We start from the raw sequence: 23,335 nt of genomic DNA, 5'->3' as shown, positions 1-23,335 counted from the left end.
TAGAACCGCTCCACCGGCTCCTGCTGTCCCTGCTGCTGTCCCTGCAGTCCCGCTTGCGGATCAAGAAGATTACCCCCATACCCATCATCGCGGAACTGCTTCCTCTGCACCGGCGGCAACCCCTCCTCTCCACCTCCTGAACTCGACCCCTGCTGTCCCGACGGTTTGGACGGCAGCGGTTTTTCGTACCGCGCCGGCGTACCTTGTTGTTGTTGCTGCTGCGGCGGCGGCTGACCCGACCCATACAACCCCGACCGCCGCCTCGCCTCCCTCTCAGCCTCATAATGCAGCGGAATCGAACTGTTAGTGGTACTGCGACTCGGACTCCTGCTCTGCCCGCGTCCAAAAGCCATCCCGCCTTTACTCTGCGGACGTCGCTGCCCCTCTGAGTCGTACCCACCAGCAGCTTGAGGGGGACCGGTACTGCTATCCCTCTTGCCCCCTCCGCCTCCGCCAAAATGACTCATACTGAAACTGCCCGGCAAGAAAGAGAACCGCCGGGAATTCCGACGCTCACTAGGCGCCTGGTCGCTGTTCTTGCGGCTAAAGGTGAAACTGGGTCTTCGTCGACTGCTCTCGGTTGAGGCGCGCGGAGTCGCATCGTCAGAATGGGGCATGGCGTTCTTCATGCTGAGGGGTGGGTAACGACGGTCGCGCTTCTCGTTCGTTGGCGCGGTGGTGGTGGTGGCAGCAGTGGAATCTGCTTGCTTGCTAGAACGTCGACTACTGCTGCGGCCTAGGATGCGATCGCCGATGCTGCCGAGGGTGCTTGAGCGCTTGTGGCCGCGTTGTTGCATTTGGTCTTGTTGTTGTTCTGGGGTGTTGTAGGGTGGCTGTTGCTGCTGGTTCTGGGTGGGAGGTTGGTGGCTGATTGGCCGATTTGCGTCGTTGTTGCCGTGGTCGGATTGGACGGGGCTTTGGATGATGTAGCCCGTACTTGGCTTGGGTTGGGAGAAGTGCCCTTGAGCGGTTGTGTTGGTTGAGATGGCCGCGGAAGGCAGGCTGTAGGAGTTGCCGCGGGATGGCAGTCTGCCGCCAAGCCCACTGCCAGTGGTTGGTCTCGATGTGGAGGTGGTTGGCTGGGCTGCGAAGTCGGACCCAGCTCTCGCCTGGTAACTGCCTGGTCGGGTGGGTGGTGGCATTGCAGCTGAAGGCGCTGGCTCCTTGCGCGGTATTTGCGCCTCTCTTGCTGGCGTGGGTGTGACCTCAATCGGACCCTGAACGTCACCTCTAGCCCTCGTTCTGCCAGCGCTTGAAGCAGCAGGAGCAGCCGCAGCACCCGGATCGCCACGAGCGGTGCCTGCAGACGGCGCCACATACTCCACTTGTACAGTCCGCCTCTTCGCATCCCGCTGTTTATTCCTCGCTTCCGGCTCGTCGCCGGAAACCGGAGGCTGCTTCTGCATCGTAGTCGGGCTTGCGATTGAAGGCGACTTCGTAGTCGGCTCCCTCACCGACGCGCTTCTGCCTAGTGCAGGCTCGTTCATACCCTGTTGTCGAGCCGACTCGGCGATGTCTTCGTCACTCTTCATGTTGCTGCCGATGAAGCCGACAACATGACTGAAGTCGCTGAGCCAGCTGTGCCGGGCGACTTCGAAAAGATCGGCTCGCGCTCTTGGGTCAGGTACCAGTATCCTCCGAAGCAGGTCCCGAGAGTGCGGCGAGACATACTCTGGGAACGTCAGCTGTGTGGAAGTGATGTACTTGTACAGTAAGTTGATGTTGTCGCCCTCGGGGTTAGCAGGGTCGTCATCAAAGGGTAAGTAACCGGCGAGCATGGCATACTGTGTAACGTCAGTCAGTCTCCTCTCCGTTCTCAAGGCTGTCCAAACTTACCAGAATAACACCACAGCTCCAAACATCAACCTTCCGCCCCGTGTACAAACCATCCGACACCACCAGCTCAGGCGCTGCATAACAAGGACTACCACAACTCGTCTGCATCAAGTCACCCCGACGATGATTGTCAGCCCCAACAGCATCCAACCCCTTCTGCTTCACAAAATTCTTGTCATGTATATTGCGCTCAATCTCCTCGCCAAGCTCATCCTGCGGATTAAAAGTGTTCGCGAAGCCGAAATCGGTGATGATGATGTTCTTATTCCGATCGAGCAGCAGATTCTCCAACTTCAGGTCGCGATGCACGATCCCTTTCTTGTGCAGGTAGCCAACACCGGAAACCAGCTGGGCGAACAGTCTCCTAGCCTGCGGATCCTTGAGGTAACGGTGGTTCAGGATGTAGTCGAACAGTTCGCCTCTCGAGGCATACTCCAGCACGATGCCCATGTGCCGCTCGGTCTCGATGAACTCGTGCAACCGTACGATATTCGGATGCTGAAGTTCGCGCAGGATGCTGATTTCGCGGTAGATCTTGGGCAGCCGGGTTGCATTCCCGCTCAAAGCCTCCTTTCTGATCAGCTTGATGGCGACTTGCACGGTGCTATCCTTCTTCCAGCCCATCTTCACCTTGCCGAACTCTCCTTCACCCAAAGTACTGCCGAGGATGTAGTCACCAAACTTGACTTCCTTGCGGTGGGAGTTGTGCTTCAGATGTTCCTGCCGGCTACGCTGGTGGGGTGCTGAGATCGATGCCTCTTCAGATCCTGTCAAGACGCCAGGCACAGAGGGTGCAGCGTCATCGGTGGCATGCTGTGGGCGTGCTTCAGCCAAGCGCGCTCTTTCGCGGGCAATGTCCGCGCCGGGGTCATCCACGACTATATGGTTGATGATCGCACTGTTCTCGCGCGGGAGTGAGGTATCAACCGGTGTCTGGCCAACGGCATTCTGAGAGCGACTAGCTGTCGGTGCCTGTCGGGTACGCTGACTTCGGCCGCTGCTCGGCGTTCCAACCGCCTCACGAGGCGACTTCTGCTGCTGACGGCGCCTGTCACTCTCGCTTGCACTCGTGCCTGCCCTATCGCTCTCGCTGCCATATCCGCTGCCTTGTGCCTGCCCTCTGTAGCGTGGGCTATCATATGACCCTGCAGTTGCGGTGCCGGGGCTCTGCTGGTGTGCTGATGTGCGTACGGGTAATGCCGTAGAAGGATTGCTTGAGGATGACTGGTCGGGATAGAACTGGCTGTAGGTGGAGCTTGCCATGCCTTCTGCAGGAGATGTAGCGAGCATGCCTGGTTGTCCGCGCGATGCACTCACTGTCCCGAAGGAGTCGAGGTCGGGTTGCTGCGGTGTATGTGGCAGGGCGGCATTCCCAGCCTGGGTAGAGTTACCGGCCCGCCGTGATGACGGTGGGCTCAAAGGGAGGGTGGCTGAGGGGCTTCCGGTGTATCTATCGCGTCCCGCAGCACCGTCATATTGTTGCGGCAAACTGCTCTGCTGCACCGCGGCGCTGGACATCGCAGCCTTGTCCTGCTTCCTGTTTCTGCCTGCCCGCCTGCCGCACGCCTGCCCACTCCGATCAAGTGATAGACCCGCTTACCTCCTCAACACTCAAAGTATCCCGTAGCGACGACGTAGTTACTCGAGTCCGTCGGCAATGTCTCTCCCGAGCCGATGCCGTAAACAAAGCGGTAGCGGTAGTAGTGAAGCGTGATGAACGGGCTTTGTTTCAGCCGTTGCGTGTGTTGTCGCCGAACGTCAGATTAGGCTATGACCCGGTCGGACATGTGAGCTGCACGACAAAGCGAGTGTTCCGCGACGAGCAATTGGATCGCTGGACGGGAAGGTGCTGCAGGGCGCTGTGGATGGTCGAGTAAGCGCGGCTTGCGTTGCGCGCTCAGAGCAGAGGGCAGCTGCACCGGAATGGACTGGACTGGACTGGGGCGGCAGGAGCTACTGCTACTACCGCGAGCACATGCGAAGTATCCGCTCGGCAGCGCGTCGCTAATGCAGCGCTGATGACATCCAATACCCCTTCGGCTCAGGGTAATTGATGTTGCTGCTGCGGTGGTGCAGGAGAAAGGGTGAAGAGGTGAGGTAAGGTAGAGGTGGAGGGGGGAGAAGACGTGTGTGTGTGATGGGTGCAGAGTGGGAGTACAGCACAGTAACAGCACCAGTGCGGGAAACGGGCGATGGCAGGAGAAGGGATCGCTTGGGCTTGGGCTTTGGTAGCCCGCCGACGCTAGTAGCGAGCTTGCTTGTGCTGTGGCTGGTTGCGCTTGCCGCTTGCCCAGGAAACAGATATGAAAGCCCGCACGCGCACACACGTTGTTCTCGGCAACGACAGCGTACAACCCATGTCTACCCTATTTTAGAATCATCGTCATCTTCCCTCATCGACTGTACGCGAGCCCACGCTTTGTTGTTCAAATAACGTGACGCGCTTACTCCATCCACCACCGCGACTAATTGTTGTGGCTGGCATATCGTAAATGGCAGGCAAGGCGGGCACTCTGTAGGGACCATGACGGTGAATGTTCGAACCTTCCGCGTACCCCAACTACTGCACAAGCTACATTATATCATCCGAGACAATGTGCTGACTCTCCCCACGAGTTTCCTGCACGACATCAACGGTTGTCTTGTCCTGTCGCTCCTCATTCAATCTCCCGCAGTCGTCGCATCCACTGGACGCGCCAAGCCTACGAAAGCCACGAAATGTCTCGCATAGCCGAATGCAAGTGCGGCCCGCCGTGAGACTTCTGGAGCCCTCTTCGGGTATTGTGACTTTCACATGGCCACAGTGCCAGCTGTTCGGCACTTCGACTTCAGAAGTGCTCTAATGGTAGATCTTGAGGGCGACAAGCCTCGAACTGTTAGACACATGCTTTCTCCACCAAGTACAGAGACCGAGCCTTGCCTCTCTCGGCTATGACACCTTTACAACATCTTCCCCCTGTCAAGATCGAATCGCCAAAGCCAGCCCTTGGCCTTTGCCCTTCTTTCCCGCTGCCGTTCCATCACGTCCACATCCTCCGGATTGACCATCACATAGCCTTCGGCCTCTGCGGTTGGCGATTGCAATGCCGTGGCGGCCATCGTTTCCGCATGGACATTCGTACCCTTCACGCAATATTTGCCAAACATGGTTCGGAGTTCGTGATTTGTTTCTTCGTCGGAATCCTCTACGTCAAAGTCATCTACGTCGGCATGATAGAATGTGTCGTCGTCGTGATTCCCATCCTTGCTCGGAGTACTATCGGCAAAACCCAGTATGGCATCACGGCTGCTGCTGGCGGTGCCCTCACCACTGAGCTCATCCCTTTTGCCACGGGTGTCGACCATGCTGTGTTGAAAACGCAGCGGCTTGAGGTCGGAAGCTTCACTGTTCGGCGTGCTACTCTTGGATACCGGGGTGGCAGACCGGCAGTTACCCGCCTTTTCGTCCTCGTCATCCAAGCAATCTTCGCAGGGACAATAGCAGTTGAGGTTGGCGGTGTGGCTTCGTCTCTCATTGGCCTGCTCGGTCATCCTCGCAATCCGGGCTTCGCGAATGGTGAGTTGGCCACATAGTCCGTTAACCTCTCCACTCAGCCTGTCAATGCGTCTTTGCCGGTCGTTTCTCTGATCCTGAGCCTCTCTCAGTTTGTCTTGAGAGTCTTTGAGCTGTTCTTCCGGATGGTCATTCTGTGTCTTGCGCCGTTGGCTTCCACCGTACGACTCGCTGTTTTGCGCTTTCCGTCTCCTTCCTGGCATTTAGGGCGGTCAAGCTTCGCGTAACAGTGCCACTGTTAGGGGCGACTCGTCTTATCCCGGATGGACTGTAAGGAGATTTTTGATTATACGGTGTGGCCATGTCGATCTAGATCGGCTGATCTGAAGTTCAGTTGTGTTTGCACATGCCTGCGATGGTCTATAGGCCTTCTTTAGCAAGCATATCTAGAGAGCAATTAGCACGACCCGATCGAGATTGACATGACTACCTTACCCGCTATGTCCAGGTAGAAGGCGATCGCGTTGAACCTGCGATAGATCAGCATCTTTCAGTAATGATCGCAGCAACTGAAAGCCTACGTTCTCGGATGACCCGTCAAGCCAAAGATATACCACCTTAGCCTGTTCGTCCAATTGATCAGGTCCAAATGACTAACATTATCAAGTGTGCCTTTATATGTGCCCCAATGAGCACTCGCCACGCTAACAAGACCATCATTCGGTCCCTCCTCCCTATTGATGATACGATGACTCTGGCGGAACACGGACGTAAATTGCGGTCGTAACGAGGCGCCGTAACTGAAATACCTTATCCCCTCCACATCAGGCGTGCGAGGATTGAACGACTTGGTCATATACTCCATGGTCAATTGCTCGAAGGCTCCGGTCTCGAAGCCAAAGTACTCGAGCGCTTTGTAGATGCGTGGGGTGTTTGTTACGCCGATCCATTTGAAGAGGTAGTCTGCGAAGGCTGAGCCTCTGTGTGGCGAGGCTACGGTGGTTAAAGAGAGGACTTTGACGTTTGGAGGTTTAAGCTGTGAGATCATGTAGCGGGAATCGAGCCCACTGTCCTTGCGGGTTAGTGTAGGTCTTTACGAGCCGGATGTGGTCACGTACCCCTACACATCGTTAGCTGTTGGCTCTGAGATTTTTAGAGTACTACATCCACACCATGCTATGCCTACGCAAACGTCAATCGTCGCATTCGCATAGTCAGAGAGGTGCAGACTTACCCAATAATATTCACCGCTTTACCATGTGCTTTACGCTCAATGGTCTCAGCTAGTCTCGCAGCACGCTTCTCAAGACTACCACTAGGAGGCACGGAAGCCGTGATCACTTCGACGCCTCGCTCGGCCAGCGCTGTCGTTATACCATACCAGTACTGAATGCCCGGGAGAAAGTGACCGGCAAGGCGTAGTTCTTCGAAGCCGAGAAGACCATGCGCGAGGATGATCGGATTCTTCGGAACTTGGTATTTTGGGCGCAGGATCGCAAACTCGTCCCGGATGAGGTGGTCCGTAGAGGCTTCTTCCAGTCGGGGGTCGTGTGTCTTCTCCTCCAGTATTGGGCGGGAGTGGAAGGCCGCTCGCCTGGTAATGCTGGAGATGGCTGAAGGTCTCCGAATCACGGTACGATGCATTGCAAGCATCGTGGAATGCATTGATCGTACGAGATGTTGCGCCTTAGGGAGGGTGAGGTTGGCCATACAGATGATCTTTATTGGAAGACGCGGGATCCTGCCACGGTGACATCACGCTCGAGGTTCGCGTCACCACAACCACATACATATTCGAGTACACGTGCTATTGCACAACTTGGTCGATGCGCAACTAAGGATGAGAGGTGAAATGCATCATGCTTTCACAGTTTGCAAGACTTTACAAGACCATTTCCAACACCAAGACGCCGCTGCTATATCCCCTATGCGCCGCCGACTGCCCAGCATAGCCCGTTCATACAGTGTACTCCTTCTGCAATAACCGCGCAATAGTCGTCAATTGAATATTGCTCGTACCTTCATAGATAGCACCAATCTTGCTATCTCGCCAATACTTCTCCGCCAGCCCTTCCCGAACAAAGCCCATCCCACCCATCCACTCGATTGCGCTACCACTCACCCTTTGCGCAACTTGACTTGAGAACAGCTTCGCCATCGCAGCGTCCCTCACAAAGTCTAGCCCCGCCTCCTTCTTCCGCGCAGCATTGTACACCAGCGCTCGCGCCGCCGATATCTCGGTGTATGCTTGCGCAAGCTGATGCTGCATGCCCTGGAACTCTCCCACGAGCGAACCAAACTGCTTGCGGTCGTTCCAGACGTAGCGGGCCGCGTTGTCAAAAGCTCCAAGTGCAAGGCCGGTCATTTGCGCCGCGATGCCTATCCGGCCTTCATTCAAGATGCCGATGGCGTATTTGTAGCCCTGACCTTCCTCACCGAGCAGGTTGCCCTTCGGAATCTCAACGTCGTCGAAGTTGACCACGCATGTGCTGGATGCTCGGATACCGAGTTTCTTCTCCTTCTTTGCGATGCTGAAGCCCTTCATCTCCTTGTCCACGATGAAGGCTGTGATGCCCTTGTAGCCTTTCTCCGGGAAGAGGTTGGCAAAGACGATAAAGAAGCCGGCTTCCATGGAGTTCGTGATCCACATTTTGCTGCCGTTGATCTTATACCCGTCTGCGGTCTTCTCCGCTCTTGTCTTCAGCGCAAAAGCGTCTGACCCTGACGCTGGCTCTGAAAGGCAGAAGGATCCCACGGTGTTCGTTGCAAGCTTCGGTAGCCACTTCGCTCTCGACTCCTCCGTGCCGTACTTCAGCAGGACGGTGTTGACGAGTGTGTTGTGTACGTCCACCAGAACGCTCACACTCGGGTCTACCCTCGCAAGCTCCTCGATGCCTACGATGGCGGCTGTGAAGTTCATGCCTGCTCCACCATACTTCTCCGGGATCTCAATGCCCATGAAGCCTTGCTCGAACAGTTGCTCGACGATGGCAGGGTCCATCTTTTCGTTCTCATCCATCTCCCGTACCTTTGGCAACAGGTCCTCGTTTGCGAACTTGGAGACTGCGTCGGCTAGTGCCTGCTCGGTTTCGGTGAAGTGGAAGATGGGCGTTGGGTGCATTGTACTGAGATCATATGGGTCGCCATGCGTAGTGATGTTGTCCGTGTCATACCGTCGCGACGCGGTGCCAGAAAGACATCTTCTTGACGCTTGTGATACATTTTGCAGTGTTGCACGAGTCTGCTGAGTGCGTGGCGTCGCGGAAACTGCAGCACGGGCGAGGGGTCTGAGGGTGCGAGAGAGTGAAGCCATTGTAGAGAGCAATGTTGATATGGAATGGGACAGGAGGAAAGGTGCAAACAGCAACGAACGAAAAACGTCCTCTACCTCAACGGCGGACTGGGAAGTTGGGGCTACGGATGGCTTACCATGTGGTGCTGACGCCGGAATTAGAAGACCGTGAGCATGTGAGTTTCGGAGCTCTTCTTAACCTCGGCGATGCAACTGGAAGAATTTCTGCCTTAGGCATTGAATCGAAGACGATTTGCACCCACCTTACGCAGAGGTACCTACATATTGAAAGACGTCTTGCGCCGTACATTCTCCCCGAATGAGCAGGTCTAGTGTCCGTTAGTGAGGAGAGCCGAGACTGTAGCCCATTGGCCACGATAACTGTTACGTGTACGGACGTCTCCGCGTGAGCATACAGGAGTCAGAAAGGGGACATAGGCCGAGAGGAACCAAGTACGTTCGTGGGCATGGCAGCCCTACCAAGTATGAGCGGAACCAAGGATCGACCCACCGTCGCCGGCCGAACTCGTAGGCCTTGTGTCTTACGTATAATTCGTACGGTTTCCCCGAGCGTAAGAACGTTGATGTTGAAGTCCTAGGTTATGAGCGCAGCCGTCTGCTATACCGCTGATGTTCACACCCACACGCTGTCGAGGCATTCGGACAATCAGCGTTCAGAAGCAAATTCGAGGCCTTGGTGGAGAGAGTGAGTTCGAAACATATAGCGGGGCCGATGCCCCTTTTGGCGCCGGTGGCCCCTTGAAGACTGGTTCGTAATGCATACATCAACTGTATGCTTAGGTGCAGCCCGCTTTTAATCGAGTTGGCGATGCCTGGCCTCAGCCGCCGTGGCCGATGGTAGCTTCGTTGGTCACGTCTTTCCCCCAAATTGCCTCCTCTAGGACTCGTATGATCATCGTATATTATACCCACGCAGCGCCGGTTACGAGGGTGGAAGTTTAGGGATAGTCATACACGACTCTGTTTGGTCAGTGAGCAGACAACGGAACATTGTGCTGCAACATAACCATTAGCGAAATTTTCGATGGTAAGAACGCATGGAACCCCACGCAGTAAATTCTCATGTTACTGTGCTTCGTAGATTTGCTAGGCCGCAGCCCACAGTGTCAGTCAAATAACTTTTAGGAAATACGACTTCGGAACAGCCCGCAGAACAGCGTTGGAGACTTTTGCGGCTATCTTCCACGACTTGGAGTCGCTATGCAGCCTTTTTGGATTGACCGCTCGACAAAAAGCTGCCATTCACTGACCAATCCCCTACGGTCGCGCCTTCCCCTCAAGCAGAAATGGCCCACCCAGGTTCAAAGAGTGGATCAAGGCTCTGTACGAAAGCCGTACAGAATGTAACTATTAATGCAGCGTGTTGCGAAGCCTGGACGCACGTCGGCTATAGGAAAGATAGTAGGTCCAATACCAGCATTGTTACAAGAACTTCTTAAGGCTGGGCAAACCTGGAGCCCGAAAGGTAAGTTTCTCTAGTACTTTGTCCATCATTAGAAGGTAGTAAGCGTGAACTATGAGCTCGCTCTGAACCAGCTTTGTGCTTCCCTTTCGCAGTCGCAAAACAATGAGCCAATGGATGACATTTCAACCCATGCTTCCGAGACGAATGCCCTTCAGACCGGACGTTAAAACCAGACGCTGCCGCCTGGAGGAGCTGAACGGCTTTAGCACCCGTGAGCAGTGGGACGTTTGCGGCAGGTGGACTGGGATCGACCGGAGATGGCTGTTGCAGGCAGAGCTTTGTGCAGTCAAGGTCAGGGGCGAGGATGTTATCCTGAATGAGTGCTCACATGGCTGAAGGCTGCAGGCGTATCCGTACTCATGATAGTAAATAGTCTAGCGTGCATGTACAAGCGCCATGTCTACTCTGCTCTATAAGTCTCCAAATCAAGCCCACAAACCTCCATCCTTCTCTGCGCAAACTGACCGTAGAGCTTAGTCCAAGTCCAGTCCGCATCCTTATTTTTCGGTCTTGCCGCTACCTTCTGCGGCCACGGGACATCGTACTCCGGACCAGGAAGTTTCGGGTCGGAAAAGCGGATGTACGAAATGTCGGAGAGATAAGCCGTTGCGTTGAAGCCATGCTCAGCATCGTGCAGAGCACCTATTGAGCGGACAAGTGTGTGATCCTCTGTGGTTGCCGCGATTAAAACCGAGTTGGAGAACGTGGTCGGAAGCTGGCTGTCACCGAAGCCGGAGTTAGATGCTAGCTTTGCGTTGAGCTCTGTTGTTGACAAGGCTGAAGGTTGTAATAGCAGGAGGTCTGTCGAATGTACACCATCCCTCCGCTCACTGCCCTGCAGCATTGCAAAGGGTGCCGGCTTCGTAAATGCCAGTACCGCATCCATTGGCGTTGCATCGAGGAGCAGACCCGGCGCCTCAATGCTCAATACGCGGTCAAGGTCCGCGAAACCGTATGCGATGGCAAGCGAAAAAGCACCCTCACCCTCCTTTCCATCACCCAGTGGACTGACCGGCCGTAGTTCCACGCCGTACCTTCTCGCAGCCAGCCGCATCAGTCTCCGGCTACTGCTGAGAAAGGGATCGGCGATGTCTCCCTTCTTGCCCTCCTTCTCCAGAGCCCAGCTTCTTGGAAACATCAGCACTCTTCTTGCAGGGCTTCTAAGTCTATGCATATCTGCCAGTACCATGATCGCGTTGCATACATCATGGTGATTCCTCGCTAGCTGAATGTGTGCCAGCCGGTTCCAGTTAACATCTGCTGCCGCTTGCTGTACATCTCTAACTCCACCCGGTCTGAGCCCGTCGGAGGCGGCAAACAGTCGGCTGCGTGACTGAAAGTCTGGTGTCGCATCACGCTGCTGTCTCTGCAGCGAAATTGGTACGGTCGGTATGCGCGGTCTGATTGCTGCTTGTAGTCCAATTACTGTTCGCTGCTGAATAATGTAGCCGGAGAGAAAGAGCAGAAAGGTGAACACTGCTACCACAGCTGATGATGCGACCACAGAGACTTGGCTCTGCGTTAGTAGTAGGCGTCTCATTTCGGGTTTCCATTGTGGCACAATCTGCGATATCTGGTCTTCGCATGTCAATGTTTTCTGGACGGCTGATAAGCTCGTCGTGAGGGGCAACCATCAGAGAAGCGCGAGTCAAGCATATGCACTGGTGGGAAGTCATCCACGACTTCCGCCAGCACGCTCACACGTATATGTTCGAATGATGGCCTGGAATCTCTCACTCGCCATCTGCAAGTAGAGCACCGATGGCACATCAAGCAGACGCCAAGCGAGCCCTAGACGAGCGCGGTTACACTGGCCGACTCATCCGCGGTGACAACCCACTGAAACTGTTCGAGAAGGCTGTCCGCGACCGTATCATCGATAGCTACTACTGGAAAGAGCAATGCTTTGGTCTCAACGCTGCGACAATACTTGACCGCGCCACTGAGCTCACCTTCATCGGCGGCACGTATGGTGTGGCGCAAAAGCCTACGCCGTTTCTTTGTCTAGCCTTCAAATTGCTGCAAATTGTACCAGACAAGGAGATCATCCTATTCTACTTGGAGCAGGAGGAGTTCAAGTACCTTCGCGCCCTGGCTGCCTTCTATATTAGGCTGGCATGGGAGAAGGACGAGGAGGTTTACACGACGCTTGAGCCATACCTTTCGGATGCACGAAAGCTCAAGCGGCGTACGAGAGAGGGATGGGCACTCACGCATGTGGACGAGTTTATCGATGATCTGCTTATCAAGGGGAGGCTCTGCGCAACGACTCTACCCAAGATCAACCCGCGACTGTTCCTGGAGGACGAGGACCGGCTGGAACCGAGGGAAAGCGCGTTAGGCGAAGAGCTTGAGGAGCTTGATAGGGATGACGAAGCCGATGAGTCTGAAGTTGAGATGGTGACGAATGGGCATGCAGATGGAAACGGAGAGGATGCCGCGATGGACGGCGACTGAAGCAAGCGGTACCTCCTTCTGGCGTCCCACGCTATAGGTGTTTCTGGAACCAATCGAGGATCATCCGGTACCCGCGGTCGTACTCTCGCCTCACATCGGTCTTGGCGAGGTCGGCGCGGGCGGAAAGCCAGCCATGTGCCATCTGCGGAGACACCTCGAAGTAGTTCTCTACCTTCAATGCCTGATGTATCGTAGGGTCAGCTATGCCTTGGACAATCGCGAAGGGATATAAGCATCCCTCGACTTACAGCTTTAAAGTTTGCGAACTTCGACTGTGGCTCATCCATTGAGCATAGCGACAGTACTGGAACGCCGACTTGCGATGCAATATCGGTGCTGGGCCTTTATACCGACGGTCAAAGGCGTCAGCCAGAACTCCGAGCAACACACCGCTCTACTCACCAAGCAGCATGCCATTGCGCGGCAACCGAGAATAGTATGTCTCCACCTATCGCGAAGTTCACATCTACCACAACGCTTCAGACCAGCATGCAGCGGTGGAGCTACGCTGCAGAGCTTACCCAACCTCCCCAACAATATCCAAGCAAACCCCACTTCTCAACCTCCGAATGCAATTGCTGAACCTGCTCTCTCAGCTCGAACGTCTCTCTTCACAGTCGTCTGCGTCTCACCAGGCTCTTCGCAGAAGTCATCCATCTTCTCCTCATCGGCTGGACCGTCAAGTGGCATCCAGTCCAGTGGCGTAGGTTTAACATCGAAGAAATCTGGCATGAAGACCTGGTGATGCTCGCCCAGCTTGTCGGCATTCTCCAAAATCTGACCACTATAGCCAAAAATGTCGTAGATGATGAAGATGGCGGCTTGCGCGGTGGAGGGTCCAGCTGTGTAGCACTTTGTGCCAGCTATCTCAATGAAGCTGCCTTCGAAAGGGTATGGTGGACCGATGATTGCAGGCGTTGCACAACATGCTCTTGACGGCTGGTAGGTCGACATCCTTGTCGAGACGCGTTGTAACACTCTTACACAGCTGCTTCCAGCGCTACACAGCAACATATTCGCTACTTACGATCAACAAACTATGATTACTCAGCAACGTCGTCGAGATGCAGCTCAAACTCCGGCTTCAGCTCTACACATCCTGGTCGCACCACCCGGCTATGGCGACGAGACTAAGGATACAGCCTTGCACAACCAGCAATCCCCAACCTGCTTTGTTTCCTTCCCGGCACTTATACATCTTCTTGACACTATCTTACTCGTATCCTGCTCAGGTACTGCGAATTGCGCACAAGAAAGCCTCCAACCACCGCAGCCGTGCTCAGTAAGCCCAACGCAAGCAGCGTCCGATCACTTATCTGGCTCTCCTCCACCGCCCTGCCGACGCTCAATTTCGGTTTCTGCTGCGCAAGCTCCACTCCAGAACCGTCGAGCTCATAGTCACTGTAGTCGACGCTGCTCAACATGTTCTGGTATTCAACGACAGTGCCGGACCAGTTGTTGGTGATCACGCCAGCTTCGTTCTTGTACCACGAGTTGCAGGTGGGGTCGTTGAAGCTGGAGTTCTTGAGGATGGATTGGATCTTCTCGTTGTACGCTTCGACTTTGTCGTGCTTGGGCCTGAGGCTGAGCGCCTTCCCTTGCTTGCGCGCGTCCAAAATGGGCTTTATGAGACCGTTGATGTAGCGGCTCTGGCTTTCGATCATGAGGATTATGCTGCAGCATTACTATGTTAGCATTCGGTCCACCAAAGACCCAAAAAGAAACGCTGCTTACCTGTTGTGACCAAGGTTCGTGTTTGGACCGTACAACTAAGAGTGGCAGGTGCGACTGTCAGCAATGTCTCCGACAATATGGTGGCTTCTACTTGTGAGTGTACGCACCATGCCGAAGTTGGGCATATCCTCTACGCATACGCCGTAATATGCTTTCGCACCATCCTTCCAGATGTCGTTAAGCGTACGGCCATTCTTGCCCACCATCTTGATGGGATGCATGAAGTCGACAGTCTTGAACCCTGTGGCGCAGACCAACAGGTCGTAATCCGACTCTACATCCTCCGGCTGGCCGTCATCACCTAAGACACTCACAGAACGATCGTGGATGCTCTGGATTGCTCTTGTTTCAAGCGCCACGTTTGGCTGGTTGACTGCCGGATAGTAGTCGTCCGAGATAATGATCCTCTTACAACCGAGCGCGTACTCCGGTGTCAACTTCTCCCACATCTCCGGCTGGTCAGGAAGCTGATTGTGCATCATGTCGATCGCCATGTCGCGGAACATCTTTGCTGCATCGGATTTGCTATCAACGATGGCGTTGTATGTCCATTCTCGGAAGTCCATCTGACCGGCCCGCTTACGCCAGCGTACAGGTGGGAGATAGCGTAAGACTGCGCGCATCGTGGAGCTGACCGGTTGATCTAGGCGTGGTACGACCCAATTGGGTGTCCTCTGATAGACTGTCACCTTCTTCGCGACTTTCGCAATCTCTGGTAAGATCTGAACGGCAGTACAGCCTACAGCGTACGTCAGCATACGGTTTCAGGGATTTCATGGTCCGGCTCCGTTACCATTCCCGATCAGGGCGATCTTCTTGTCCGCAAGATCGTAGGACCAGTCCCACCGAGCGCTATGCATCTTTTTGCCAGCGAAGCTATCGAGACCGTCTATCTTTGGCCAAGCTGGCTGATTGAGCTGTCCAACAGCAGACACGAGGAAGTCGCTCTTGATTTCATACTCAGGATTAAACTCCGCCTCCTTGCTGCCCTTGGCGGTGGTCACCGTGGTCCGCCATTTCTTAAGCTCGTCATCCCACCTGGCTTCCTCGACTTGGGTGTTGAAGCGGACATGCTGATATAGCTGGTATTCTTGTGCGACCCGAATAAGATAAGACAGGATCTCCTCCTGACCGGGGTACTCCCTGGTCCAGTCCGGGTTCTGGGCGAAGCTGTAACTGTAGAGTGTGGAGAAGACGTCGCAGCAACAGCCAGGGTACTTGTTATCATGCCTACAATGTGGGTGAGCTACAATGGTCACTGCAGAGCTTTGGTGACAGCATACCAGGTGCCACCCAATCCTGAACTCTTCTCAAGGATGATGAAGTTTCGGCAGTTGTTGCGTTTCACCAGGTCAATAGCGGTGCACATTCCACTGATTCCCGCTCCGATGATTACCACAGCTGCATTGGTATGATCTTTGTTGCCTACAGGCACCTCGGGCCATGGCTTATCTCCTGCCATTGTTCAATGCTGAAAAAGCCTGTAGAGGGAGCGGAAGGAGAATCTAGCTGACACGTTACGTCGTGGCAGAGATGGAGGAAGAGACGAGAAAACCAGACAAAGGGAAACGGAGACGCGTGTTGGCTCTTGCAAGTACGAAGGTGGAACGGGCCCAGCACCTCATGGTGGCGCGGACCTCGGGCATACTGAAAAGCGGCACCGATTGTTAGGTTGCTAGATGCATGCTTGACTCAGTGATGTCTCTGCGCCATGGAAGCGTTTTAGCTAGGGCATTAGGTCTTCACGCGATCGTGGTGGGGAAGCGGCAAGCAGGGTGGAGTGAAGGTTCGATGTGCTTGGATGTTTTGTGCGGGGAAGGTTCGGCTTTCGGGCTGATGGACTGTACTGTTTGATCAGACGACAGAGAGCACCAATAATGACAGCAGTGCAGTATTTGGTGTGGTTAGAAACCTTGCTGTCGATGCCACTTTTCCTCCCAACCTGGGAAGAACGGTGATTCGTCCAGAGTATGTGGCTCCCAGTCCTTGTCCACCAGACCATTGGCGATCTGTTCTCGCTCATACTCCTCAAGCGCGGGAATAACGACATGCTCAGTATGCCAAGTGTCCTTGTACTCCATCAGGTTCCGCTTGCCTTCGCGCAGTACTTTGAGAAGTAATGTTGGGATGTAAGGCTCGTCTCTGAACTCAGACACGGGCGTAAACAGCGCCTTGAAGTTGAAGATCACCGCTCCAGATAGAGGCAGACGCCGTAAAGTCTGCCAGTCGACTCGAAGGTTACAGCGGTCAACGGTGTGTGTCGGATCTTGTGCTTCTCGTAACTTGCCATGCGGAGAGTCCGGCGGCATGAACAATGGCTCATCGATTTCGAGGCCCCAGCTGCCGCGTTGTATAGCCTTGTCGGTAGGCTTTTTCGCGAAGTACCTGTCCATCGAGAACTGCATCTTTTCCTTGTAATCCGGGATGGGTGCGTGGATCTCGTGCAGCTTTAAGCCGATCTTGCTTCCTAGGTTCCACCTGCTTAAGCGTTAGCACATCCGCAGACGCCATTATACCTTAGAGTCTACGTACCCTAGACTCGAGCAGATTATGCCTCCTCTGAAGCTGTAAATACCGGTGATAGGGTTCCGAATCATGATCGCAAAATCCTCGGGTACGTTGTGAAGAAGCACGTGCAGCGGCTCCGTTACGCGGAGATCTGTTTGTGTCTCCAGGATGCCATTATGGAAGACTTTCTGTGCCACGTCTAATCGGAAATGCTGCGGATACCGGGCGCACAAGAACTGAAGACACATCTCCATGAGCTCTTTGGCTGCGAGCTCCGAGCCTGGAAGCTGCTGCAAGACCAACGGTCCGAACTTCTCGAAGAGCTCAATGCGCTGCTTCACGCGACTGGCATAGGTATGCTCGAGTTCCAGCCACCAATCAGGCTCTAGTTTGGTCAACGCTACTCAAGGTCAGTACTCGTCAATGTCACCATAAGTGCTCTACGTACACATCGTTTGGTGATAAGCCCACCTTAGCGGTCTGTATGGCCTTGGTCGTGCTCTCGAAAGATCGAAGCTTTCGTACGCCTTGGGCAACGGTACGCCACTGAGCGTGGAATAATCGGGGAAGTCACCTAGCCGCTTGATCTCCTCAATTGTGAAGCCAGTGGCTGTTACGTGATCCGCAAAGGCATTCACGCTTGGTACTTCAGTATCGGGCACCCGCTTGGTGTAGTCTGGACTCCAGTCGCTCAACCTTTTGGCGGACTGGCCAGGGCCAGTCAAGGCGCCTGGTTGCAGGTCTGCAAGAGCATGTCTTCGCGAAGGCGGAAAGACATCGCCATACTCCGCCTTGGGCGGGACAGTATTAGGAGGTAGACCTTGCTTTTCCGGCGAGAGAGACCTTGGTGGGGTGAAGGAACCAGACGCTCTGCTGCGAGTGATACGGAAGCGCTCCAAAAGTACATTTCGATGCTTCTTACTGAATGCCAAAATAGTTATTGATGATGTGAGAAAGGCAATAGCACACAAAAGAACGATGAGGTTCAGCATCTTAGGAGATCAATTGCGAATGGTACCAAGTCGTAAAGATCAACATGAAAAGGCTGGCGAGGTCATGGTCAAGAGGTAGAGCTCTGAGGAGACGGACTTCTTTCCAAAGAACGAGGCAATGTAAGAGAAGCAGTAACCTGGACAAGCCTACCGAATGTGATGCAGCAATTCTCGCATAAGTAGCCGGCCAACATTGCAATGCAGCCGACGGTACGGCACTCAGAACGCTGCCCTTATCAGTTGATGTAGGTCCAGTAGAATCAGGAAGCTTATGGGGAGCTCGTCCAAAGCGTAACCCGATTTGGCTGCCGTTTCCCGCGCGGATTTGGAACCTAAGGCCGCAACCTTGCAGACGTCGGGTGAAGGAGATTCTTCAACGAATGCACTGAGGTAAGTCGATGCCATGCGTGCGAGACGATACGTGGGCGGACTCACATATTCAAAGAAGCGCTTGGACGCACTGCATTACCTCAAGCGTCGCGTATCGGTAGGCCAGCCTGGCTTCTGTAGTCATTCACGATGCTCAGATCTTCAAAGCTTTCGATCGGTTCCCACGTTGTGTTGTTGTAGCCTTTCCACTTCACTTGGTAAAGCATGACAGGATGCTTACCGTACTCCGGGCGGTGGGTTCGTGGGTCTTGAGGCAACATCAGCAATTGAGGTTCGCAGAAGCTCTGCTGTTCTTACCAGACATGTGGTGCGCGACAATAGCCTCGATTTCGAAGCTACCGTCGTCCACTTCCTCCTCACTGTCCTGCGCATCATGCATAGCCTGGGGCGGGCTGCTGTGTTTCGGGGCCGGAGCACTCAGGCTCAAGGAAGTCCGACTGTCAGCCTTAGACGACCGGACGAGCTTCGGTGATGCTCCATCTATATTGGCTTCCTCAGCTCGCTCGTCTGAGATTTGGCGTCCTTTTAGCATGCCGTGGTAGTGTTCCACGACGCTGCGGTCAGGAAAGCTTTCCACGGGTTCCCAGGACGGCTCATCGTAGCCCTCCCATTTCACCAGATAGAGCATAACTGCCTTCTTACCGTGTTCAGGCGCATGCGTTCGTGGATCGGATAACTTGTGATCCAAAATCGCATCGATGTTGAACTCGCCCTCCTCGCTCTCGGCGCTGTGTCCTTCTGAGTTGTCAATATCTGTGTTAGCAGCTATCAGTCGTCGTTGTAATGAAGTTCCGTGATACGGCTCTGGCGACGTTTCGGGTGCAGAGGACGTAGCAGCAGATTGTAGAGCAGCAGGGACGCCCAACTGCCCCCGACTTGCACTGAGTAGAGGTTTTGGCGGCGTCTTTACGTCAGAGATTGTCAGTTGCTGTTCTGCCGGCATCGCCTCAGACGCTTCCTGACTCTCTACGTCTGACTGCGGGAGGTCTGATGACAGTTCGCTGTCGAACCTCGCACGCTTTGCGGGATGCTCGTCGGATATGCTTAATCTGTCGAAAGCGGGTGAGACAGGAATGGTTCCAGCGAGGACAGAATTGCTTTCTTGCCTCGCGGGAGGCATATCCGGGTCATAACGCCAGCCGATCGGCATCAGCTCTCCGGTTAGCGGGTGTCTGCGTCGCCTTTGCCTCTTCTTCTTGGAGCTCACCCTCTGTGGGAGAATGTCGAGCGGCAGAAGCTCGCCAGTCAAAGGATCTCGCTTCCGTCTACGACGCTTGTGTTGCTCTGCAGGCGCGGAAGATGCTAAGCTCGAGAGCGTCGCTTGCGGCTCGTCATCAGCCGAAGACTCCAGTTCGAGAGCATCATCTTCGGCATCACTCAGTGGCATGAGCTCGCCCGTGACAGGGTTTCGCCTTCTGCGCCGCCGTTCTTTAAACTTCTTGAACAGCTGCTTGTAAGAAGGTCGTGCTCGACCATGTCTGCCAGCAGGAGCTTCAGATCCTTCACCGCTCGCACCCACATCGAGCTCACTGCGGTCATCGCTATAGCCAACAACGCCTTTAAGCTTCGCTCGATGCCTCTGACGTTCCCGTCTCTCGGCTTCCTGTCGCTCAGCCTCGATCTCTGCAATTCGCCTTAGCTCCGCTTCCTCCTCAAACTGCTGGTGCTCGTATTCTTCCAGGCATTCTGGCGAAACATAGTCTAGTATCTCATCGATGCCAACATCGTGTATCTCAACGTCGCCTATCCTCAACTGGTAGACAGATCCAGTGGGCTCGATCACACGTCCAATGATACGCGCGTTGGCTGGGGCATCTTCGGAAGGCTTGACAGAAAGTGGTGCGTCACCGTACACCCTCGGTCGATATTGTGCTTTGCTTTCGTAGCTAGTACCTGCATGTGACTGTCGGCTAACCGGCAGAGTGGGTATATACAACGGGATCTTGACATGCGCAAGAGGTGGCATCACTCTGCAGCTTGTGTGGTTAGGATGCGCGCACAGAGGTCTTGAAATTGTGAATTATCATTCCGAGAGCTGTTCGGTTCGGGAGAAAGAATGTGATGTCTTGGGGCGGCAGTGGAGGTTGTGCGGTGGAAGTGTGGATGTATGAGAGAGGTGGATGGAGATCAGATGCCGATGGACTGGAGGCACCGCGCAAAGCCTTTCGAGAAAAACGCGCACATACAAACGCTTTCCGAGCGGAGGAGATAGAGACCGGGCAGTGCAAAGGCTGAACAATTGATCGTGAGCTAACGTCAACCTAAGATGCGCTCGTTGAAACGGTACCGTCACTCAGTCAATATGGATGCGTCCAAATCATCGCCTGTCAAGCTAACCCATGCAACCTAATCCGCCTGCACATTGTGAATCGAACCTTGCACCCCTACGCCTCTGATCCTCTCAATTCAAAAATGCTTCGCTATGCATTCACCCAGTACATAACATTGCAATGCCCAAAACACGCCTCCCGCGAAGGCCTTGACCAAGAAGTACCGCCAAACGCCAATGCTAAGTTCAAGCATGCATCGATCAATCCAATTCTTCTTCCTGATCCGCAACGCTCAAGCCCAACCGAACAGTACCTCCCTGTCTCGGCGTGCGTTCGAATCTGCTGTTGGCAAGTCCCTTCCCGCCCTCTAAACCCTCCGACATCGTAGGAGCCAACTCATCGTTGTCTTCCTCATCAACATCCAGCTCATCATCCCCATCTTCATCCTCCTCCTGCTCAAGCATGGAAGAAGTAAGCGCGTCCTCATCCTCTTCTTCTTCTTCTTCTTCTTCCTCCTCCTCCGCCTCATACTCCGGTACACTGTCCTCCAAGCTCAGCCTCGGATCAGACATATAAGACTCCAACATCCCATCCACCGCCTCATCCTCACTCATCACGCTCTCCTTCGCATCCGTCGCGGCCGTCTCGACGCGCTGCAGCAACCTCTGCGCCACGCTCGCGGCAGCAGGGTTCTCATCCTCACTCTCGCTGTCCGTGAACTCGTCAACATCCAGCGGTCGATCCCGCCAGTAGCTGAAGTCGGTGAAGTCCTCCCCACCGCCCTTCACTAGCAGGCCGACGGGCGGGAAGTAGTGGTCCACGATCTCCCGCATCGAGCCGTACGCCGTCTTATACTTGTTCAGGCTCAGTAGGTCAAGACTTACCTCCGAGTTACTGTTGATCGTGAAGATCCTCGTGCTGGGTATATTCACACTGCGGTAGCTCAGCGCATCCGTCAAGCGATTTCCGAATCCGGCGTAGAAAGGCGAGCCCGCTTTACCTCTTCCGCTGCCCATTATGCCGCCCGGTGTCTGGATCCCAGACGGTAGGTGAGTATGTAGTCCAGCATCCGCACTTTCGGTCACTCGATCGTTCGCACCGCCGTGTCCGGTAAACAGCGCCATGATGTCTCGTAGACATGCCATCTTGAAGATCTCCGGCTTTCGCAGGTAGATTTCACGTCTCAATGCTGCAATGGTGCGATCCGGACTTAAGATTACGGGACCTTTCGGCAAGCGATACCCGCCTTCTTGCACGACGCCATCCAGATACGCTCGGGTCGTGTCTGCTTGGCCTACGCTTCGGCTGGTCAAGTACAAGAAATTGTATCCGTTGGCGGCGATCTCCGTGTAGAGCTTCGCAACGCCCTGGTGCGTCCAGTCGCGGCCCACGGCATTGAGGACGTGGCCCAGAACGTCGGACTTGGTTATCGTGCCGTCAATGTCAGAGATGACGATCGGTGTGGCATGATGCCAGCGCCACAGTGTGGCCTGACATGTGGCGCGATTGACGGTGAAAGCCATGTTGTTTGCGCCCGGGCGGAGATCCATGGCTTCGAGCTGTTCCGACGTAAGACGCAGAGTCTTCGCATAGTTCTTGTTCGGGTCTCCAGCGGTAGGCATGGAAGAGGTAGAAGTAGCGTCAGTGCTGGGAGAGGATGGCTGCGAGTTCATGCCGACAGCACTGTCGGAGTCACGGCGAATGTGTGTATTGAGACTGACGTTCGAGTCGCTGCGTGCATCGTCGCTGTGATAGCCAGGGTCGGAGATGGCGTCTGAAGAGGTGTAGGCACTGGTCTTGAAGGCGCCGAAACCGTCGGTTGCGTGCCTATTGGCTGCTTCTTTCGCTTCCTCGCTACTGTAGATCCAGATATTGCCTTTCTCGTCAGCGCCAATGAGCGCGCCGATATCGTATGGCCCATCTATCTCTTCAGAGAGTAGCTGGCGAGCTATGACTTCAGCGTGTAGAGCTTCGCCATCGCTGCTCTTGAAGCCTGTCATGTCCAGCATGAGATCTCCGGACTCCGTCACCTGGTTGCTGATGTTGGAAGTCCACAGCTTCTTCGACAAGTTCAACGCTCGTATTCGTGCTTCTTCCGTACTGTGAGGCGGTGGTGTCGACGACAGGTCGGTGCGCGTTCGTAACGGTGAGGACGGCCTCGAAGTTGGGAGAGGTTCACTGCTGCCGAAAGAGCTTGAGATTGCAGCCTTCGCTGACGGTAGCTGGCTGTCCGTAGCCGTCCGTTCAAGCTTCGGCACGAGTGACGGCTTGGCGCGCGCGAAGTCTATCGGTATGGGTCTCTTGATCGGGTCGCTTGCCAGGCTGCTCGTTGGTAAGAGCCGTCCATCATCGCTTTGCGCTTTCCGAACACTCGGGGGCACCATCATCTCCTCAGTCGCGCTCTTACTGTGTTGTTTCTTCTGCGGCCCATCTCTGGATCCAGGTCGACCTTCTGGCTTCTCTAGATCGAACGGCTCTGGTTCCTGGAGACTTGGTACAGTAACCTGCTCCCCCGCCTGGCCCTCCCTCCCTTTTAACGCAGGACTGACCGCCGGGCTGGTCGCTGGACTGACCAGCGGACTAGTCTGCAAGCCTTCTGGCACACTCCCTTGCGTTTCGAATACGAAGAACGCTTCTCCTCCTTCTCCAAGCTTCATCGGATAGTCCACTCTCCGGCCATTAACCTTGAACTCGACCTTCTTCTCGTAGGGCCGCAGCAAACTGAACTTGCCGAAGCGAATGTGGAACGGTGAGCAGGCAAGAGAGCCATCCTCCTGCTCGACGACAATAACGTCGATTGCACCGGATAGAGTTGCTGGGTTGATGGAGTTCCAGGTGGAGGAGAGGGAGCCGGAGATGGAGCGCACATACTGCATG

The 23,335-nt window shown here is 54.7% G+C and overlaps 11 protein-coding genes across 11 annotated transcripts; 1 reads left to right on the top strand and 10 right to left on the bottom strand.

Annotated features, from left to right (window-relative positions):
- Positions 1-1,661: 1,661 nt before the first annotated feature.
- On the bottom strand, positions 1,662-2,595 carry BAUCODRAFT_49472 (uncharacterized protein; the record flags this gene model as incomplete). The annotated part of the gene is made up of 2 exons (XM_007675467.1): positions 1,662-1,784; positions 1,837-2,595. Coding segments are annotated over 2 exons (882 nt in total), but the record flags the coding sequence as incomplete, so codon positions are not given.
- Positions 2,596-4,637: 2,042 nt separating this feature from the next.
- Positions 4,638-5,778, bottom strand: BAUCODRAFT_379117 (uncharacterized protein). The gene has a single exon (XM_007675710.1). It carries the CDS (start codon positions 5,590-5,592, stop codon positions 4,777-4,779), a length of 816 nt encoding a protein of 271 aa, XP_007673900.1. The 5' UTR covers positions 5,593-5,778; the 3' UTR covers positions 4,638-4,776.
- On the bottom strand, positions 5,750-6,973 carry BAUCODRAFT_65769 (uncharacterized protein; the record flags this gene model as incomplete). The annotated part of the gene is made up of 4 exons (XM_007675577.1): positions 5,750-5,775; positions 5,825-5,859; positions 5,911-6,396; positions 6,564-6,973. 4 exons carry the CDS (start codon positions 6,971-6,973, stop codon positions 5,750-5,752), a joined length of 957 nt encoding a protein of 318 aa, XP_007673767.1.
- A 113-nt stretch (positions 6,974-7,086) lies between these two features.
- BAUCODRAFT_31007 (uncharacterized protein) lies at positions 7,087-8,770 on the bottom strand. Its single transcript, XM_007675311.1, has one exon. It carries the CDS (start codon positions 8,640-8,642, stop codon positions 7,287-7,289), a length of 1,356 nt encoding a protein of 451 aa, XP_007673501.1. The 5' UTR covers positions 8,643-8,770; the 3' UTR covers positions 7,087-7,286.
- A 1,265-nt stretch (positions 8,771-10,035) lies between these two features.
- On the bottom strand, positions 10,036-11,682 carry BAUCODRAFT_136980 (glycosyltransferase family 8 protein). The gene is made up of 2 exons (XM_007675709.1): positions 11,312-11,682; positions 10,036-11,246 (listed from the first exon to the last, which is right to left on the bottom strand). The coding sequence occupies exons 1-2, from the start codon at positions 11,314-11,316 to the stop codon at positions 10,508-10,510; spliced, it is 744 nt and encodes a 247-aa protein (XP_007673899.1). The 5' UTR covers positions 11,317-11,682; the 3' UTR covers positions 10,036-10,507.
- A 96-nt stretch (positions 11,683-11,778) lies between these two features.
- BAUCODRAFT_378971 (uncharacterized protein) lies at positions 11,779-12,869 on the top strand. Its single transcript, XM_007675708.1, has one exon. It carries the CDS (start codon positions 11,869-11,871, stop codon positions 12,562-12,564), a length of 696 nt encoding a protein of 231 aa, XP_007673898.1. The 5' UTR covers positions 11,779-11,868; the 3' UTR covers positions 12,565-12,869.
- A 253-nt stretch (positions 12,870-13,122) lies between these two features.
- Positions 13,123-13,518, bottom strand: BAUCODRAFT_145757 (uncharacterized protein; the record flags this gene model as incomplete). The annotated part of the gene is made up of 1 exon (XM_007675707.1): positions 13,123-13,518. One exon carries the CDS (start codon positions 13,516-13,518, stop codon positions 13,123-13,125), a length of 396 nt encoding a protein of 131 aa, XP_007673897.1.
- A 254-nt stretch (positions 13,519-13,772) lies between these two features.
- BAUCODRAFT_145756 (uncharacterized protein) lies at positions 13,773-15,760 on the bottom strand (the record flags this gene model as incomplete). The annotated part of the gene is made up of 5 exons (XM_007675706.1): positions 13,773-14,238; positions 14,299-14,333; positions 14,406-15,037; positions 15,092-15,528; positions 15,582-15,760. The coding sequence occupies 5 exons, from the start codon at positions 15,758-15,760 to the stop codon at positions 13,773-13,775; spliced, it is 1,749 nt and encodes a 582-aa protein (XP_007673896.1).
- Positions 15,761-15,864: 104 nt separating this feature from the next.
- On the bottom strand, positions 15,865-18,034 carry BAUCODRAFT_378966 (uncharacterized protein). Its single transcript, XM_007675705.1, has 3 exons — positions 17,255-18,034; positions 16,831-17,206; positions 15,865-16,776 (listed from the first exon to the last, which is right to left on the bottom strand). The coding sequence occupies exons 1-3, from the start codon at positions 17,796-17,798 to the stop codon at positions 16,203-16,205; spliced, it is 1,494 nt and encodes a 497-aa protein (XP_007673895.1). The 5' UTR covers positions 17,799-18,034; the 3' UTR covers positions 15,865-16,202.
- A 234-nt stretch (positions 18,035-18,268) lies between these two features.
- Positions 18,269-20,154, bottom strand: BAUCODRAFT_145754 (uncharacterized protein; the record flags this gene model as incomplete). Its single annotated transcript, XM_007675704.1, has 2 exons — positions 18,269-18,435; positions 18,486-20,154. The coding sequence occupies 2 exons, from the start codon at positions 20,152-20,154 to the stop codon at positions 18,269-18,271; spliced, it is 1,836 nt and encodes a 611-aa protein (XP_007673894.1).
- Positions 20,155-20,718: 564 nt separating this feature from the next.
- On the bottom strand, positions 20,719-23,334 carry BAUCODRAFT_65912 (uncharacterized protein; the record flags this gene model as incomplete). Its single annotated transcript, XM_007675589.1, has 3 exons — positions 20,719-21,452; positions 21,558-22,817; positions 22,908-23,334. 3 exons carry the CDS (start codon positions 23,332-23,334, stop codon positions 20,719-20,721), a joined length of 2,421 nt encoding a protein of 806 aa, XP_007673779.1.
- Position 23,335: the final 1 nt, after the last annotated feature.

The sequence above is a fragment of the Baudoinia panamericana genome (assembly GCF_000338955.1).
Source record: "Baudoinia panamericana UAMH 10762 unplaced genomic scaffold BAUCOscaffold_3, whole genome shotgun sequence".
Classification (NCBI taxonomy): Eukaryota; Fungi; Ascomycota; class Dothideomycetes; order Mycosphaerellales; family Teratosphaeriaceae; genus Baudoinia; species Baudoinia panamericana.
This window is presented reverse-complemented; position numbering and strand designations above follow the sequence as displayed.

Excerpts from the sequence above, each read along its gene's own strand:
- BAUCODRAFT_379117 (XM_007675710.1), bottom strand. The coding sequence starts at position 5,592 with ATGCCAGGAAGGAGACGGAAAGCGCAAAACAGCGAGTCGTACGGTGGA.
- BAUCODRAFT_378971 (XM_007675708.1), top strand. The coding sequence starts at position 11,869 with ATGGCACATCAAGCAGACGCCAAGCGAGCCCTAGACGAGCGCGGTTAC.
- BAUCODRAFT_378966 (XM_007675705.1), bottom strand. The coding sequence starts at position 17,798 with ATGCTGAACCTCATCGTTCTTTTGTGTGCTATTGCCTTTCTCACATCA. Across the intron at positions 17,207-17,254 it reads GGCTTATCACCAAACGATGT|CGTTGACCAAACTAGAGCCT; the intron begins GTACGTAGAGCA and ends GACCTTGAGTAG. Across the intron at positions 16,777-16,830 it reads ATAATCTGCTCGAGTCTAGG|GTGGAACCTAGGAAGCAAGA; the intron begins GTACGTAGACTC and ends ACGCTTAAGCAG.
- BAUCODRAFT_31007 (XM_007675311.1), bottom strand. The coding sequence starts at position 8,642 with ATGGCTTCACTCTCTCGCACCCTCAGACCCCTCGCCCGTGCTGCAGTT.